Source organism: Rhincodon typus, chromosome 1 (assembly GCF_021869965.1).
Source record: "Rhincodon typus isolate 14 chromosome 1, sRhiTyp1.1, whole genome shotgun sequence".
Classification (NCBI taxonomy): Eukaryota; Metazoa; Chordata; class Chondrichthyes; order Orectolobiformes; family Rhincodontidae; genus Rhincodon; species Rhincodon typus.
The window spans coordinates 129471340-129490090 of NC_063332.1; the positions used below are offsets into that span (position 1 = coordinate 129471340).

At 39.6% G+C, this 18751-nt stretch overlaps 1 protein-coding gene across 3 annotated transcripts in view; it reads left to right on the plus strand.

The window, feature by feature from the left end:
- Window positions 1-18751, plus strand: part of gatb (glutamyl-tRNA(Gln) amidotransferase, subunit B) — a 65696-nt gene that overhangs the window by 40230 nt on the left and 6715 nt on the right. For all 3 annotated transcript variants that reach the window (XM_048600904.1, XM_048600911.1, XM_048600898.1), the window contains 2 exons: window positions 12059-12137; window positions 16306-16440. In XM_048600904.1, the coding sequence (XP_048456861.1) occupies window positions 12059-12137; window positions 16306-16440 (214 nt within the window). The remainder of the gene's footprint in view (window positions 1-12058; window positions 12138-16305; window positions 16441-18751) is intronic.

An 18751-nucleotide genomic window follows, 5' to 3' on the forward strand; every position in this document is an offset into this window, starting at 1 on the left:
TGGTCTAGGCCTGAAACGTCAGCTTTCCTGCTCCTATGATGCTGCTTGGCCTGCTGCGTTCATCCAGCTCTACACCTTGTTATCTCTGAATTATATCCTAGGCTGTTAAAGGAAGCCAGGGAGGATATAGTGGATGTTGTGAGGATCATTTTCCAATCTCACTAAATGCAAGTGAGGTACTAGAAGATTAGAGGTATGTAAATATTTTATTATTATTTGAGAAGCGTGCAAGGGATGACTGATTAATTATAGTCTGGTCACTCTCACTCCAGTGGTGGACCAGTTACTGTAATCAATATTGAGAGATCAGATTAACTGTTACTTGAAGAGGTGCAGATTAATTAGGAATAGTGAGCATTGTTTTATTGAGGGAAAGTCCTGTCTTGTAACTTAAAAGTTTTTGAGGAAGTAACAAGGAAATTGCTGAGGATAGTGCAGTGGATTTTATTAGAGCATTACCAGGTCCAATCTAACACACTATTAAGAAAAATTATGGGATACAGGGAAATGTGGTGTGTTGGATCCAAAATTGACTCAGTGACAGAAAACAAAGGATAATGATGGGTTTCCAGTGGTACTCCACACGACTCAGTTTAGGGTTCCCTGCTGTTTGCAGAATATATTAATGATTTAGACTTACATGTGGGGAGCAACATTGGCAGATTTGTAGATGATACAAAAATTGGCCGGATTGTTGACGGTGATTGGTGAAGAGAAATGGACGTTGATTGCAGAAAGGTAAGCAAGGTGCTGCAAATGTTGGATATTGGAAATAAAAACAAGGTGAAGAAACTCAGCAAATCTCGCAACATCTGTCGAGATGGAAGCAAAGTTTGTTTTGCGTTCAGTATTATCTTCGGAACTGAAGGGGGCTGAATAATGATTGTTTTTATGATGTGGACAAAACAGGAGGAGAAGCAAGTGGAACAGATAGTGAGTGTGCTGAGAACAAAAGACACGGGAGGTGCTAATGGTAGTAGATGAACGAGGTTGATAATTGCGTGACGAATGACATTCAATCCGGAGAAGTAAGACTTTGCATTTGAGGAGGACAAATAAAACAAGGTAATACGCAATACTGGAGAGGGTATTGTGAGACCACAGAGTTCACAAGCCCCTGAGGTTGGCAGACAGATAGATAAGATGGTAAAGAAGGCTTATGGGATGCTTTCATTGGGTGAGGGATGTAATACTGGGACAATTATAAGGTACTGATTAGGCCATAGCTGCTGTTTTGTATACAGTTCTAGTCACCACATTACAGAAAGGGAATAATTGCCCAAGAGAAAGTACAGGAGAAATTTGCAATAATACTGCAGGGTTTAAAATCACACCTTTGTGGAAAGATTGGATAGGCTAGGGTTGGTTTCCTTAGAACAGTGGAGACTCAGGGGTGACTTAATCAAGGTGTACAATACAATGAAGGGCTGGGTACAGTGGACAGGAGCATCTAGCAAAAGACCAATTACCAGTAGGCATAAATTCAAGGTAATTGGTAGAAGAATTAGAGGGGACATGAGGGAAAAACGTTTTCATATTGTGGGTGGTGGGTATCTGGAATTCGCCGCCCAGCTTGGTGGTTGAGGCAGAAGCCCTCACTCATTTAAAAGGAACCTGTATCCGCACCGAAAGAACTGTAACTTGCAAGGCTACAGACCAAATGCTGCTAAATGGGATTAGCATGGGCAGCTAGATTATTCAGCCAGTGCTGATATGATGGTTTGAATGACTTCTTTCTGCGCTGAAACTTTTCTGTGGTTCTTTAATTCAGACATTCATACTTTGGTTGGGGTGGTAGCGTTGTCTGTATCCTGCTGTCCTTTGAATTCCATGACAGTTATTAAATTATGCAGTTGTTTATTGGTTGCAGTGCGTGTAAGTAGCTGCTTGTGAACAATTCCCAAAAGAATGTAACTGGATCGTGTTGTGTTAAGAATAGATAAATGTGCAGGAAGATATATTGAGACCTTTTGTAGTAAGGAAAGAATATAGTGGACACTAAATATTGTGAATAACAAAAGTGGAGAGGGTCAAATGTAAACCATAGGTAGGGTCAATAAGATGGGTTTTGGGAGGGTTTTTGAAAGCAAATTAGGCAGAACAAAAGCAAAATGCTGCACATTTAGAAATCTGAAATAAAAACAAAAAATCTGGAAATCTGGAAAATCTCTGTTCTGGCAGCATCTGTGGAGAGAGAAACAGAGCTAATGTTTCATGACCAGTATGACCTCTTCAGAACATGCAGGGATAAATTGGATGGAGAGAACAGGAATAGAATAGTTCAGTAAGTGACTGTCAGTGGTGGAAAAAAAAGGTTTTCAGCCATAAAGGAGCAGACGGTACATAAAAGGATGTAATATTGGAAGAAATTATTAAAGTGGAGTGATGATATGGGGGATTTAGTAAATCTCAAAATTGTCAAGGTGGGAGATGAAGAAAAATATATTGGAGCTTGGGATGTATAATGGATCTAGTTAAATTACCAGAGCAAGGTTTGCTATTTATTTCTGCCTTTCATTAGACAAAAGGTACAGTAAACCAATGCAGATAATGCAAAATAACTTTGTTTAAGCACTGGTATATCAGTATGTTTACTAACAATTGCATATTTTCTTACCATGTTGCCATGTAATTCAGAATTTGGGGAAAAAATGAAATGTCGCATTAAAGCTAAGAAATGTTAAATTTATCCATTATGAAAATCTTTAAGAAAAGCTATACTCCTGGAAGTCTAATGGTAGTGTAAAAATGTGTCTCCTTTCCTCGCAGTTGTTTCCATTTGCAGTATGATACCAGTTTCCTTCAGGGATCCTTGAAAATATACAGGCAAATGATGGACTAAATAAAATGATCTCGGAGCTAAAGATTGCTTTAACATAGCTTTGGGCATAGATAAAACAACAGAATATCTAAAAGCCTTTTGAGAAAGATGAATAGAAGTGGTAACAGATCAAATATACACCAAAGGATCACATTCCAAGGGCTTGTGACACCTAAGAAATCTGCAAGAAAGGAGTGATATAATTTTAGAGTTCCAAGCTTAGTAAGTTACCTCATTAAAATGATCTTGAAAATCATAATAGAAAGAATCAGCATATTTGAAGCAGAAAATGGCAGAATGCAATCTTTAGATTTGGGCCTGAAGTAGGAACAAATAAGGAAATATTTAATCTAAGAACAATGGTCTATAAATATCTAGTTGTAAACAAAGGCATTTGTATACGCTTCATAGATTTGGAAAAAAACATTTGATCAAGTCTTTCCTCACAACCTAATTAATGTGCTGCTGAATGTAAATTGACCGTAGAGATGTGGGATTTATCCAAAGCCTGTATTAGGACCAAATAGCAAGCAGCAGACTAGAAGGTGGACAATCTGATCTGTTTCAAGTGAAGACAGGAGTACGACACGGTTGTGTACTATTGCCAAAATTATTCAATCTGCATATGGATCAAAAAAAATCACCAAATCAGAGGTACTTCCAGGGGTAAAATGTGGAGGCAAGGGTGTAACAAACTTGGGATATGCTGTTAATACAACCAAATCAGAAGAGACCCTGCAAAAATAGTGTAAATCAAGTACATTGAAGAAGCTTAGTATATGGATTGAATATGAAAATTAAATTGAGAAAAACAGTGGAAGCCAGTAGTTTTACATAAAAGAAACAACGGTGAAGATTGAGTAACTGGTGTCACAAAGGAACAGGTAGGTAAATTGATCTATTTAGAAGAAATTTAACATAAGACAGCAATCGTAATGCAGAAGTTAGAAGAAGAATATAGATAGACAGACAAAGTTTTGTGAAAATGAAGGCTTTGTTAACGAGAAAGCACAAACTTATAATCAGTTTAAAAACTGATGATAAGTTACATTTTGTTCAAATTCCTTTGTACTTTGGAAACCCAGACATTGTGGCCTTTGTAGTGTGGATGCTAAGACATATTCCACATACAGAATATAAGACAAATGAAAAGTGCTTAAAATAGAAACAACAAATAGAACTTTTCTAAAAAATGACTTCTAGATAAAGAAAATTTCAGTATTTCTGTCATTTGATTGTACCTGAAAAGCTGCAGAAAATGCTTCTAGATGGTAAAATGTAAGGCAGCAGAAAGGACCCAGCTGAGGTGGATGACGGTGTTTACAGATGAGCTAAAGTGGATCTGTGAGGATGGTGCAAAACAGACAAGCATGACATTTCGTGACAGCAGATTTCCTAAATGACGTAGCTACAAGTGGGTTAAGATGGTGCAGGGGATAATACAGACATTTGTAGTTACAGGCATTCTCTGAGGAGAAAGGTGAAATATTGGGTGTGGTAAACATTGTGAATGAATAAATGTTAAGATATTTGATATAACTGAATGTTGATAAGCATCCAGGTTCACCTGAAATCTATCCCAAGGAGCAGGGAGCAGAACTGGAAGGGCTCTAACTGTCATTTTGAAAATCTAGCTAGCGTCCTGATATTAATGGACATCCAGCATTATGCTGTTGTTTAAAAAAAATGTGATATACCAAGTAACTACAGGCTAGGCATCTTAGCTTCAGTAAATTATTGGAAAACTTTGATGAACATCATAAATGGTCATGTAAAAAGACACAAATTAATCAAGGACAGTCGCATCTTGGGACAGCCCTGTCATCCTATGGACCAATTTAGCGAACATTTGCTGTACTGCTTCCAATTCAAGTTTACTGTTTCTTTATAATAGAGATCAGAATTGCAGGTGTGGTCTTGTCAAAATCCTGTACAGGTCTGGAAAGATGTTTTTTTCTCATTCTTGTACTCCAATCCTCTTGCAGTAAAGACCAACATGCCACTTGTTTTCATAATTGCTTATTGAGCCCATGTCAGTTTCACGTCTTTTTAAAAGTATCCTAGTTTTCTATTATTACTGCCAAAGTGAATAATTTTACACTTTCCTATGTTACACTCCATCTGCTACCTGCTTACTTAACCTACCTAATCTCTTGGCAGTGTGTCTTATCCCTCACAGCTTAACTTTCTACCTAAATTTGTGTTAACAGCACATAGATGTATTAACTATCTCTTCACCTAAATCATAAATATTGATTTAAAATAGTTGAAGCTTAAGTACTAATCCTTGTGGCATTCTGCTGATCGCAGCTTGTCAACTCAATGTCCTGTTATGCCCACTTTTTGCCGTCTGTCTGTTGAATCAATCTTCTTTCCTCGCTCATATATTATCCCAAACTCCATGCATCCTTATTTTGCCTATTAACCTTTTGTGTGGCATTTTACCAAATATCTTTTAGAAATCCAGCTTTAGTACAGCTACTGGTTCTCCTTTATCTATTCTGCTAGTTACATCCTTTAAAAAAACTGTTAAATAAAATTTCAGTTTTATAAAACCATGTTGATCTGTTATAATCATGACATACTTTTCTAAGTGAAGTTGCATTGTAAAGATTTCCTTAACGATACGTTTCAGCAATTTTGCATCAACTGATGGTAGGCTAACTGACCTTCAATCTCTGATTTGTTTATCTGTCTTTTCGCAAAGGCTAGTGTTGTATTTACCAACTTTCAATCTGATGAGACTATTCCCAAATCTAAGGAACTTTAGACATTCATAACTGGCACAACTACAAACTCTGAAGGTATATTTTAGAACCTTCTGGTGTATGATGTCAGGTGTGGGATTTGTCAGATTTTAGTCCATTAAGTTTCTACCATACCTTTTCTCCACTGATTTTGATTACCTCATTCTATTTATTTCTGTATGCAACTTGTGTCTTCGACTTTGAAGACATATACAAGATATTTTTTCATTGTCTGCCATTCTTCACCAATGACAGTAAGGAAGTCTACATGGATTTCAACATGGGTTTTGGCCTGGATGCTTATCAACATTCAAGTATATCAAAATCTCAATATGTATTCATTCACAATGTTTACCACACCCAATATTTCACGTTTGTTCTCCTCAGAGAATGCCTGTAATTATAAATGTCTGCATTATCCCCTGCACTGTCTTATCCTACTTGTAGCTACATCATCTAGGAAATCTGCTGTCATGAAATGTCATGCTTGTCTGTTTTGCACCATCCTCACAGATCCCAAATGGCCTACAGATCACAAAACTAAGAGTCCGTGTGATCCAAGAGAAAGTGGCAAGTTGAATCGAAAATTGATTCAGTACAAAGAAGTAAGGAGCAATGTGTGCTTTTCTTACATGAAAGTCATTTCCACTGGGGTTCTGTAGGGTTCAAGGATATATATTAATCGTTTAAACATAATTCTAAGGGGCATCATTAAGAAATTCCTAGATGCTTCTGAAAAGAAAAGGTCAACTGCTTAATAATAAGGATAAGTTGTAGATTGTGGGGAGATATCAATGGACTCATCAGGTGGACAGAAAAATGGCAAATTAAATTTAATACAGAGAAGTGTTAAATGCTGAACTGGGAAGAGAAAATGAGATGCAATAACACAATAAATTGTCACATACTCTGAAGAATCTTCTTACCTGCTAGAAGACACCTGGGATACTTTCTTTTGTTAGCTAAGGCATTGAACATAAGACCAGGAAGATTATACTAGAACTGTATAAATCATGAGTTAAGCCACAACTAGAGTAGTGCATACAGTTCAATCTGTTTTTGTGCTGTATGACATTGTGACTCTACATTACAGAAAAGATACAATTAAATAAGAACTGGTACAAGAGGAGATTTGTTGATGAGGTTTGTGCATTGCTCGCTAAGACAGCATTTATTGCTCATCCCTGATTGCATAGAGGATAGTTAAGATTCAACCACGTTTCTGGGGGTCTAGAGTTACATATAGACTAGACCAGGCAGATTTTCTTTCCTGAAGGGCATTAGTGAACCAGATGAGTTTTTACAACAATCAGTGATGGTTACATGGTTGCCATTAGGCCAGCCTGTTTTAACTTCCAGATTTTTATTTAATTCAAGTTTCACCATTTGTTTTGGTGGGTATCAAACCCAAGTCTCCAAAACATTAGCTTGGGTTTCTGGAATATTAGTCCAGTGACATTACTACTATGCTGTTGCCTCTCCACAAGAATGGAGAATTTTAGCTTTGAGTAAAGATTGAATAGGCTAGGATTGTTTTCTTTGAGATAGCGGAGTTAGGTGGGAGATTTAATTGAAATGCATAAGATTACGATGGGCTTAAATAGAGTGGAAATCTCTTCCCAAAGAATGGTGGTTGTCAGAATTTACTGTCCATTAGGGCAATAAAGGTATAATTCCTCAACATTTTAAAAATACTTGGATAATTATTTGAAATTGTATAACCCCTACCAGGCTATCGACCCAAAACCTAGAAAGTGGGATTAAGCTGAATAGCTCTTTTTCAGTTAGCATGGACACAGTGAGTTAAATGGCATCCTTTAAGCAATAAAGTTTTATTTTTCTGGTTGGTGAATTGTTTACCTTCTCATTATTTAACCTCAATTTCAAATATTTGACCTATTACAAAAAAGGCTCTGTACCTGTCCTGTAATTTTACATTATACTGTTTTGACTAGTATCCATAGGTACCAGGAGATGGCGCTTTCAATTCACATCATGACAGTTATCATTTACTTCACACAGCTCAAGAACAGGTATCTTGTGATCAAAAAATAAATGAATGGACGTATTGCAACTACACAGTTGCATGGGAAGGCGTCTAGAAAAAGAGCATTTCGAAATGAGAATAATGGAAGAGGGGACGAGGGTGTTACAGAAGGAGAGGGGGAAAATATGTTTGGTCATGATCATGGTAGTAGGAATGACAGAGATACTCTGTGAAACGTGAGGATAAGGTGGATATTGATGCTGTTAAGTGAAGAGACCGTACTAGGTAAGAGTCCTAGGAAATGGATGGAAATGTCAAGGGTCCTGCCTAAAGAAAAGGATATTTTGGGAGCTGTAGTGTGTTAAACAAACTTGTCCGAACAATTGTGAACAAATCAGGACACAAACTGGGAGAAAGGCATGGAAACCTTTCAGGAATTTATTTGGGGAAATAAGCATAATCCAAGTTGTTGTAGAAGTTGATTTTATTCAAATAGATGTACGTATAAAGACCTGTGGCAGGAGAGAATGTGTCCAAAGGGGAAATGTCATAAGTAGAACATGCAAATGTGAGGAATGAGTGGAAATTAAAATCCACATTATTCACAAACCCCTATTTTTGCAGTGTTCTAGTGCTTACATGTAATGTAAGGTTTTAGTGTTAAAGTATGAATTCCTCCTCTAAGTGTGCAGTGGAATTAGACAGAGCAACTTATGTTTAAAGTTAGATTTTGTTAAAAGGAATATTTAGGTTCATAAGGATGAAAGCAAAGTGATAATATTCAGTAGGCCCAGGATAATGCTCTTGGCTCGTGGGCAGAAACCACATCATAGCAGCTGGTTTAATTTACATTCAATTAATTAATAGACCTGGAAGTAAAGACTAAGATAAGTAATGAAACTATTGGCTTGTTATTTAAAGCCTAGCGGGTTCAATAAAGACCTTTTAGGGAAGGAAATTTACTGACCCTGCATTTGTCCAAATCTCCACAGTATAATTGGCTCTTAACTGCCCTCAGAAATGGTCGAGCAAGTTACTAAGCTGTACCAAATAATTTTAGACATGTTGAAAAGGAATCAAACTGGAGGGACTACCCATTATCCCCCAAATACTGCAAATGACAACAACTCACCTTGCCGGTAAGTCATGTCCTCCTTACCAATAGCCAAGAATCTGTACAAAAATTGGGAGAGCAGTCTCACAGACTAGTAAGCAACAGCCTGGCATGGAAACAGAAACATAGAAATTGGGAGCAGGAAAAGGCTATTTGGCCCTATGAGCCTGCTCTGTCATTCAATATGATCATGTCTGATCATCAAACTTACTCCTCAGTGAGTATGATATACCTTGCAGCAAATGGCTGAGATGGCTCAATTCTGAAGAAGGGTCCAGGCCCGAAACATCAGCCTTCCTGCTCCTCTGATGCTGCTTGGCCTGCTGTGTTCATCCAGCTCTACACCTTGTTATCTCTATGTTCTGTCCCACTGGTAGGACAGATGCACAAAGCTAACTTCCGAGTGATATACAGTTGGCAGGGAGAATGTTGCAACAGAATTTTCAACATTGACTCAGGACCCCATGGATTGCCAAGGTATCAGATCATACATGAGCAAGGAATCATGCAATTCTACTCCACATTGAGCATTCCTTAGAAGAAGTAACGAGGAAAACAAGGACATAACATACTTTGGGTGTGGGACAAGAGTGACTCAGTAGCACCACTATTGACTGAGCTGGATAAGTCGCGATCACCTATCTACTATCTACAGCAGTCGATGAGGGAAAAGCCTACTTGACCTCGCCCTCACCAATCTACCTGTCATAGGTACCCCTGTTACTTACAGTATTGTTAACAGTCCTTATGTAGACCAGTCCCATCCTCACATTGAGCATACTGTCTGTCATGTTGTGAGATACTACTTGATGCTAAAAGGATAAATTCTGAACAGCTCAAAACTGGGTATCAATGAGTCGTCAACACTAGCAGAATTGTACTCAACCACAGTCTGTAACCTCAGAACCGGGCATATACCTCACACTGTAGATCGGTTAGCTCAGTTGACTTAATAGCTGATTTGCAATGGAGAATGATGCCAACAGTATGGGTTCAATTCCCACCCTGGCTGAAGTTACCATAAAGGATTCTCCTTTTCAACCTCTCCCCTCACCTAAGGTGTGGTGATCCTCAGGTTAAACCACCATCAGCCATCTATTTTGGTCCTTACTCACATACCAGGTACACCAACATATAGACTAGCCAAAGAACTACGGCAGAAACTGAAATACTTAGTTGACAACACTACCCACTCCATCCACTCCTCCCGAGAATTCCTCAACATCATCAAGGACACCAGAATGGAAGAGGATGATATAATGATATCCTTCAATGTAATGGCACTATTTACATCCATAAACATTGACCTAACCAAAGAGACAATTATCTCACTGCTGGATGAATCAGGAAGCTAGACATCCCACGACACCAACAGCATCAAGGACAGCACCCTGAAACTGCTGGATCTGTGTCTCACAACTCACCACCTTCAACGACCGTATATTCAAACAAATAAACAGAACACCAGTGGGATCCCCAATAACAGGACTGATTGCGGAAGCAGTAATGCAAAGGTTAGAAGGGACAGCGCTCCCCACTATACAACCCAAATTCTGTGTCTGCTATGTATATGACACCTAAGGGATTATCAAATGCACAAAACTAAAAGAAACCCGCTGCCACATAACATCTTCACTGGAGTGAAATTCACAAAAGAAGAGAACAATAACTGACTACCCTTCCTAGACATAATGGTAGATCGTAGGAACAACGGCGAACTCCAGACTAGCGTATACAGAAAGACCTCACATACGGACCAGGTACTTAATTACACCAGCAACCAACCCGACATGCATAAACAGAGCTGCATCAGGACACTATTTAAACAAGCCACAACACATTGCAGTAACCCGGAAGTACTTAAAGCAGAACAGGAACACTTATACAAAGTCTTCAGAAGAAATGGATACCCGAAAAGCACAATCCGCTGTTACCTCCGAGGCAGACCACAACAGGAAGACACAACACGACTAGAATCACTTATCACCCTACCATACATCAAGGTCATTTCAGAGATGACCACGACTACTCAGACCCCTAGGTATCACAGTAGTCCACAAACCGACCCACCCTACGACAGCTATTGATGAACGTAAAGGATCCCATACTCAAAACCAGCAAAACTGGTGTAATATACAAAATACCATACAAGGACTCTGAGAAGCATTACATAGGCCAAACTGGAAGAAAATTGTCAATAAGAATACATGAACACCAACTGGCCACTAAGGGACACGGCCAATTCTCACTGCTTTCAATACACACGGACAAAGAAGGACACAAATGCTACTGGGAAAACACATCCATAATAGCACAAGCCAAACAGAGACATGCCAGGGAATTCCTGGAGGCCTAGCATTCCAACCAGAACTCCACCAACAAACATTGAATTGGACCCGATATACGAACCACTGAAAAACAAAACTGAAGTAATGCCAACCACCCCAGCAAACCGAGGCATATAAATAACAAGTGGGACAGAACACCATTGCTTCACCAGAGGTGCACTGACGATGTTACTTAGCAGGGTGATGAAACATCTGCAGTCAAACACACTGGCTCGGTGAGCAGGTCTACACCCTCCTCCACAACTCAAGCTACAAATCTTCTCAAAAACTTTAAATTTTAGCAGATAGTTAATGTAGTAAAGTGTGAGGTCATCTCTTTAGACTAAAGAAAGATAGATCAGCGTACTTTCTAAATACCACAATACTTGTAACTTTGGATGAGCAGAGATGTTCATGAGTCAAAGTCCTAGAAATTACTCTAAAGTAGCGGCAGGTACAAAAATTAATCATGAGACTATTGGAATTTTGATCCTTATCTCAAGAGGACAGTTAGTCAAAGGGGTGGAAGTTAGCTCTGCCTAGACCACATCTGGAAATAGCCTTCAGTTTTTCTTTCAAGTGCATATTGGCCTTGGAGGGCTGCAATGCATATTAGAGTTGGATTTGAGACCCAGATCAACCATGGTCTAAATGAATACAGGAGCGGCCTCAAGGGGCTGAATATCTATTCATGATCGTATGACCGTTGAATTTAATTTTCTCATCTAATTTCTTCCTAGCTTTCCGATAGATGCTGATTCCCATCAGGAGTTTCATGGCTGGTAATTTGTCCAGTTGGCTGTTTTCTGAGAGTCTTAGCAGACTGTTAGGTTGAGATCACAGTGCTGTCCTCAGAAAATACTTTAAGAATAAGTTGATTATTTTAGGCCAGGGTTTGACCAAGGAAATATGATATTAATGTAGAATTACTGTATCACTCCTTTTTACACTGGTTTGTACTTTGATTGTGTGAAGTTATAGCGTTTTTTCTTAAATGCTATTAATGAATTTTTAATATATAGTTGATTTTTAACATCTGATTTTTATGCATACTCTTTTCAGCCCCATTAGCCCTTCTGCTTTGTCAGAGCTGCTTAACCTCTTAGAAAAAGGATTTATATCTTCATCTGCAGCAAAGCAAGTGAGTAAACAGCAACTGCTGAAAAGTCTTCATTTGTGCATGATTGATTACTTCATGAAAAACAGAGGTATCTAATACCATTTGGGAATCAAATAATACCTATTCTTAATTCTTTCTTTCAACATTAAAGCATTTGCATTGGTTTTCTGATGGGATTCTTCAATAGTTTCAAAATCTAAAATTTTTTCTCTCAAAATTCCTTCTGTCTCCCAACCTTATCCTCAAGGTATTAACACCTTGTTGAAAATGGTTCAATGAGTGCTAGACATCTTCAAGTAGATTCACACCAGTGCATTTTTCCAGACAAATGCGAGATGATTTTTTGGATGATCTTTTGAAGATCTAATTAGAAGGGAAATTAACAGTAAATGGCAAAACTCTTAGTAGCATTAACATACAGAGGGACCTAGTCATACAGGTTCACAGTCCCCTGAAAATGGCAACATATTTGGGTAAGGTAGTCAAGAAGGCATATGGCATGTATAGAATATATAGTATAAAACATATAGAATTGGACTCCATATACAAACCCATACAGATCAAAACCGGAGATGACTGTACTCACCATAACGGACCAGACAGTATAAATTCCAAGCGGAGTAGAATAACATTGCTTCATCAGAGGCTCCACTGATGATGTCACCTAGCATGGTGATGAAATGTCTAAACAAAAACAAGTCAGCTAAGCAAGCAAGTCAACAACCTCAGACTTGGTGTTCATCAATCGTAGAATGCCAACAGTATGGAGGCAGGCCATTCAGCCCTTCGAGTCAACACTGACCCTTTGAACAGTATCCCATCCAGTCCCACCCCAACCCTGCCTTTCCCATGGCTAATCCACCTAGCCTGCATATCCCTGGACACTATGGGCAATTTAGCATGGCCAATCCATCTAATCTACACATCTTTGGACTGTGGGAGGAAAGCCATGCAAACTATGGGAGAATGTGCAAACCCCCACACAGACAGTCACCCGAGGGTGGAATCAAACCCAGGTCCCTGGCACTATGAGGCAGCAGTGCTGACCACTGAACCACCATGCTACCTTGGAATTCCAGGTTGGACTCAGCAGCAGTGAAGGAATTGCATTATAGTTCACGGTCAGGATTGTGTAAGACCTGGAGTGCAACTTGTTGGTGGTGATGTTGCCATGCATGTATCATCCTTGTCTTGGTGATAGTGAAGAGAACTTGGTGAGTTGCTATAATCCGTTTTGTGTATGGTACACATGATGCCATTAAATGTAAAGCAGAGAGATTGAAATTGAAAGTGGTGTGTAGGATGTTGAACTGTTTGATTGATTTTGGAACTGCACTCATTTAGGCAAGTGTAGAGTATTCCATCATATTCCTGACTTGTGCTCTATTGCTAGAGAGCAGGTATTGAGAGTTGAAGGTAAATTCTTCGGATAAAAATTTCCAATTTCTGGCCTACTGCTGTAGCCACAGTATTTTTAGGGCGAGTCTGCTTAAGTATCTGATCCATGGGCAGCCTTCCAGGATGTTCATGTTCAGGAATTCAGCAATGGTATTACTGTTGAATGTCAGGGGGAGATGGTCATTACTTGGCATTGTGTAGTGTGAAAATTACTTATGACATACCAGCCAAAGCTTGAATATTGTCCAGATCTTGCTACATGTGAACACAGACTATTCATTATCTGGAAGTGGTACTGAGAACAGTAAACATGCCCAATCCTGACCTTAGATGGAGAGAAGATCATTGATTAAGCAGATGGTTAGGCCTAGAACACCCCTCTGAGGAACTCCTACAGTGATGCCATCTGGACTAAGAAGATTGACCTCCAAAAACTATAACCATATTCCTTTGTATGGGGTGTGATTCAGATCAGTGGAGAGACTCCCTCACCATGATTCCTATTGACTTCACTTTTGGCTAGAGTCCTTTGATAACACACTGTCAAATACTGACTTGATGTCAAGAGCGGTCACTGTTACCTCATCTTTTGAGTTCAGCACTTTTTGTCCATGTTAGGACCAAGGCTCGAATGAGATCATATGCTGAGTGCCCCTGGAGGAACCTAAACTGAATGTCACTGGGCAGGTTATTGCTAAGTAAATGTCACTTGATGACACTATTAATGACATTTGCAATCACTTTGTTCGTGATCAGGAATAGACTAATGGGGTAGAATGGATTTATCATATGTTTGTCTTTTGAATAATATGTTTGAATTATAGTTCATATTGTTGGTTAGATGCTAGTGTCATAGCTGTATTGAAACAGCTCAGCTGGGGCCTTGGCAAATTCTGCAGCACAATTCTTCGGCACTGTTAGAATGTTGTCAGGGGTCGTAGTACGTGCTATGACTAATGTCTTCATCCTTTTCTTTCCATCACACGGAGTGTATTGAGTTGGCTAAAAATTTGTGACAGTTGGACATCAGTAGACAACCAAAAGGGATCATTAGCTTGGCACGGCTGAAGATTGTTGTGAAGGCTTTAGCCTTGACTCTTGCACTAATGTACTGGCTCCTGAAGTTGTGGGCTGCTTCTTCCAGTTATCTAGCTCTCAGCTATATTCTTGACTGATGTGACAGACTGCAGAGCTTTAATCAGATCTATTTATTGTAGGATTGCTCCATTTTGTTAAGTGCATGCTACTTATGCTGTTTAGTGTGTCTGTGGTCCTGAGTTGTTGTTTCACCAGGTTGCTACTTCACATACCTTTCTGCTCTCCTTATTGAATCAGAGTTGAATCTATGGCTTGATGGTAATGGTAGAGTGAAGGATAAGCCAGGCCATGAAGTTACAAATAAGTGGTGGAATATTGTTGGTGGCTGTCTTAAGCTGCCAGCTCTGTTCTGAATCTGTTCTTTTTGTAAGATGGTAGTGCCACAGAATGGCCAGTATCCTCACTGTGAAGTTGGAACACTTTTCTCCACAAGGACTGTGCTTTGGTTGCTCCTCGTATTAGTGTAATGGACAGACACATCTACAGCATGTAAGAGTTTTTTGTCTTATTTATTTCCTCATCACGTGCTGCATGCCCAATCTGGTAGCAATGTCCTTCAAGACTCAGCCAGATCAGTCAGTAGTGATGTTATTGAAGTTCCCCTCCCATAACACAATCTGTGCCCTTGCGACCCTTTCTGCTTCTACCAAGAGATGTTCAATGTGGAAAAGCACTAATTAATTAGCTAAGGTTGGTGATAATTAGCTGGAAGTTTCCTTGTGCATATTTAACCTGATACCATAAAGCTTCATAGGATTTGGAATCAACACTGATGACTCCCAGGACCACCACTCCTTATTGTGTACCAGTGAGAACATACTAAAGAATACTAATGGATGGGCCTGGGACTTTTAACTAAGATATAATTTAGTGAGTATGACTGTCAGGCTGTTGATTGACTAGGCTGTGGGACAGCTATCCCAATTTTGACATGTCTCAGAACTGAGATGGGAGGGTTTTGCAGACTGTGCTGTTGTTATTTCCAGTGCCTGTGTTAATACAGTGCATGCTATCTAGTTTTGTTCTGATAATACTTTTTGTAATGTTTTGATACAATTAGGCCCCTATAGGGGGAAGGTAAGAGTCAGTCACATTGCTAGGGGCTTGGAGTCACAGTTTGGCCAGACCAGGTAAGGATGGTGAATTTCCATTCTTAAAGTATTGCCAGTATTAACAGTTCTGAGGAAGGGTCACGGGACCTGAAACATAACTCTGTTTTCTTTCTGCACAGATGCTGTCAGACCTGCTGAGCTTTTCCAGCAACTTCTGTTTTTGTTCCAGAATAGTGGCCTGAAATTCTGGATTACTAATCTACTGACATCACAATACACCACTGTCTGCTAATGTTATAGACTAGTGTACCTAGCTTTGTTCTTTCGATTGCTGTTACTTCATCTGGTATGAACTAACAGCCCAACTGGACAGTTGAATTGAATATCAGTTTGTTCTGTAATCTGGAAAGCCTGATACACACCATTCAATAACATTAATTAATATATTCTGTATCAACATTCTGCATAATACTGAGGAATTTGAATAAAATTTGAATACCAAAATCATGAGCCCACAACTATAGAATTTACTGAATCACATGATTGGCTAATTGTGTAAGTTATGCATTTGCAGTGCTTTTTTTTCATAGGTAATTTGAGTAGTAATGTAAGTTATTCCTGGTTTTGTATTGGGCTTGTAGGTATTTGCTGAACTATGGAAAGGAGAAGGGAAATCTGCAGTCCAGATAGTTGAACAGAAGGAACTGGGGCTGATTCAAGACCACAGGAAACTAGAACAGATCTGTCAGTGTGTTATCGAAGGTCATCCTGCAGAGGTAAGCTGTTTCAACATACTGTCTTTTAAGAAGTTTACTTGAGTGGCAGATTAGGGGAAATAATTATGTGGCAAAAAATTGCTGTAAGATGAAATTTTTTTTTCTCATAAATGTTATGTTAATTTCTCTGCTATTCAGCTGCTTAAATAATGTATTTTTGTAAGTAGAGTAGATGGTAATGGAATATTGAAAAGAGATTTTTAACAGTCAATAAAATACAATCTTAGATTATTTAATGCCACTCTTACATTTTCTAAAAAAGTAGTAATATTTGGCTAAAAGCATATTTTGCATGTGAGATTTCTAGAAAGCAACAATTGGTCCTTTCATATTTCTCTCTCCTAACATACGTAATAAGATGTTTGAAAGAAAGTTACATACTTGCTGAGAGGCAAGGACATTAAAGTAACATGTAGAAAGGGTAGGGAACAGGAATTAAAAAGACGGGAGTTTACGCATGGCTAACAAATTACTTGTACAGGCTGGATGGGTTTAAAAATTTACTCGTTTTTTCATTTTACCAGTTCAAGTTCATTTATCTCTACATGATCTATGATTTAATTCATAGAAAAAAAGCTCTGTTCATCCAGTGCAGCTGAGACCTAAACAGAAATTGCTGGAAAAGCTCAGCAGGTCTGGCAGCGTCTATGGAGAGAAATCAGAGTTAACATTTTGGGTCCAGTGATCTTTCCTCAGAACTCACAAGAAGCAGGGTGTGAGTATATGTTGTCAAGGTAATTGTGGGAGTTGGTGGTTTTGAGGTGGATATTGGTGACCAGCCTATCCCCAGAAATGGAAACAGAGATGTCGAGGAATGGAAAGGAGGAGTCAAAGAAAGACCAGGTGGAAATTAGAAGTGAGATCAATAAACTTTACAATTCTGGATGAGACAGGGAAGCAGCACCGATAATGTCATTGATATACTAGAGAAAGCGTTGTGGGTGGCAGCCTGAATAGGACTAGAAAAAGAAATGTTCCATGTACCCTACAAAGAGACAGGCATAATTGGGACCCATGTGGGTACCCATGGCATCCTCTCTGACCTGAAGTGAGAGGAGTTAAAAGAGTTGTTGTTCAGGGTGAGGACAAGCTTGGCCAGGCAGCGGAGGCTGATGGTGGATGGGGACAGTTCATAACTTTTTTCCGGGAAGAAGCAGAGAGCCCTGACACCATCCTGCTGGGGGATGGACATGTAAAGGGACTGCACTTCCATGGTAAAGAGGAGGCAGCTGGAGCCCACAAACTGGAAATTCTGAAACTGACATAAAACATCAGAGGAATTGCTGATGTAAGTGGGCAGGGACTGGAGAAGGGGAAAATCAAGGTAGGAAGAAATTAGTTCTGTGGGGCAGGACCAGGCAGAAACAATTGGTCTGGCAGTCCTGTTTGTGGATTTTGGGAAGGAGGTAAAAGCGAGCTATACGGGGTTGGGAGACTATCAGTTTGGAGACAGTGGGGCAGAGATCACCAGATGAAATGAGATTAGTGACTGTGGTGCACACATTGGCCTGATGTTCCATGGTAGGGTCATGGTCCAGGGGAGATAGGAGGAGTGGCTCTTACTGCAGATGCTGAAATCTATACTGAAAACAAAAAGTGCTGGAGATCACAGCGAGTCAGGCAGCATCAATGGAGAGAAAGCAAGCTAATGTTTCACGTGTGGTATCTGAGAGCTGGCACTCAGCCTCTGCAATATAGAGGCCAGTATGCCAGACTATGACAGCACCGCCCTTATCAGCAGGCTTAATTACGAAGTCAGGGTTGAGTCTGAGAGCATGGAGTGCAGTCATTTCCTAGGAGGATAGGCTGAAATTAATGAGACAAGCAGAGAAATTGAGGCAGCCAATGTCACATAGACAGTTCTCAATGAACAGGTTGAGTGCAGGTAATAGGCCAAAGGGAGGGGTCTAGGTGGAGGGAGAGTGTTGGAGGTGGGCAAAGAGGCAGGCAAAGAAATGGGCACAGAGGTGAAGACGACAGAAGAAGAGTTCAACATCATGTTGTGCCTGGAATTCATTAAGGTGGGAATGCAGAAGGATAAAACTGAGACCTTTGCTGAATACAGAATGTTCAACATCGGAGAGCAGAATATCAGAAGGGATGATGATGAATACATGACTGGAAGTGGGGTTGGGGAAGGTTCCAGAGGGCCGTGGGTATGTCTGAGGTGTTGCATCTTGTGTGCCCTGATGTCTGAAAGGAAAAGAAAAAGTTTCTTGTTAGCATATCGATTGAGCTGGAAGATGAAGTGGAACTGGGGTGCAATGCAGCTTTGAGCAGTGTGATGTGGTGCTGTTGGAGAGAGAGGTCG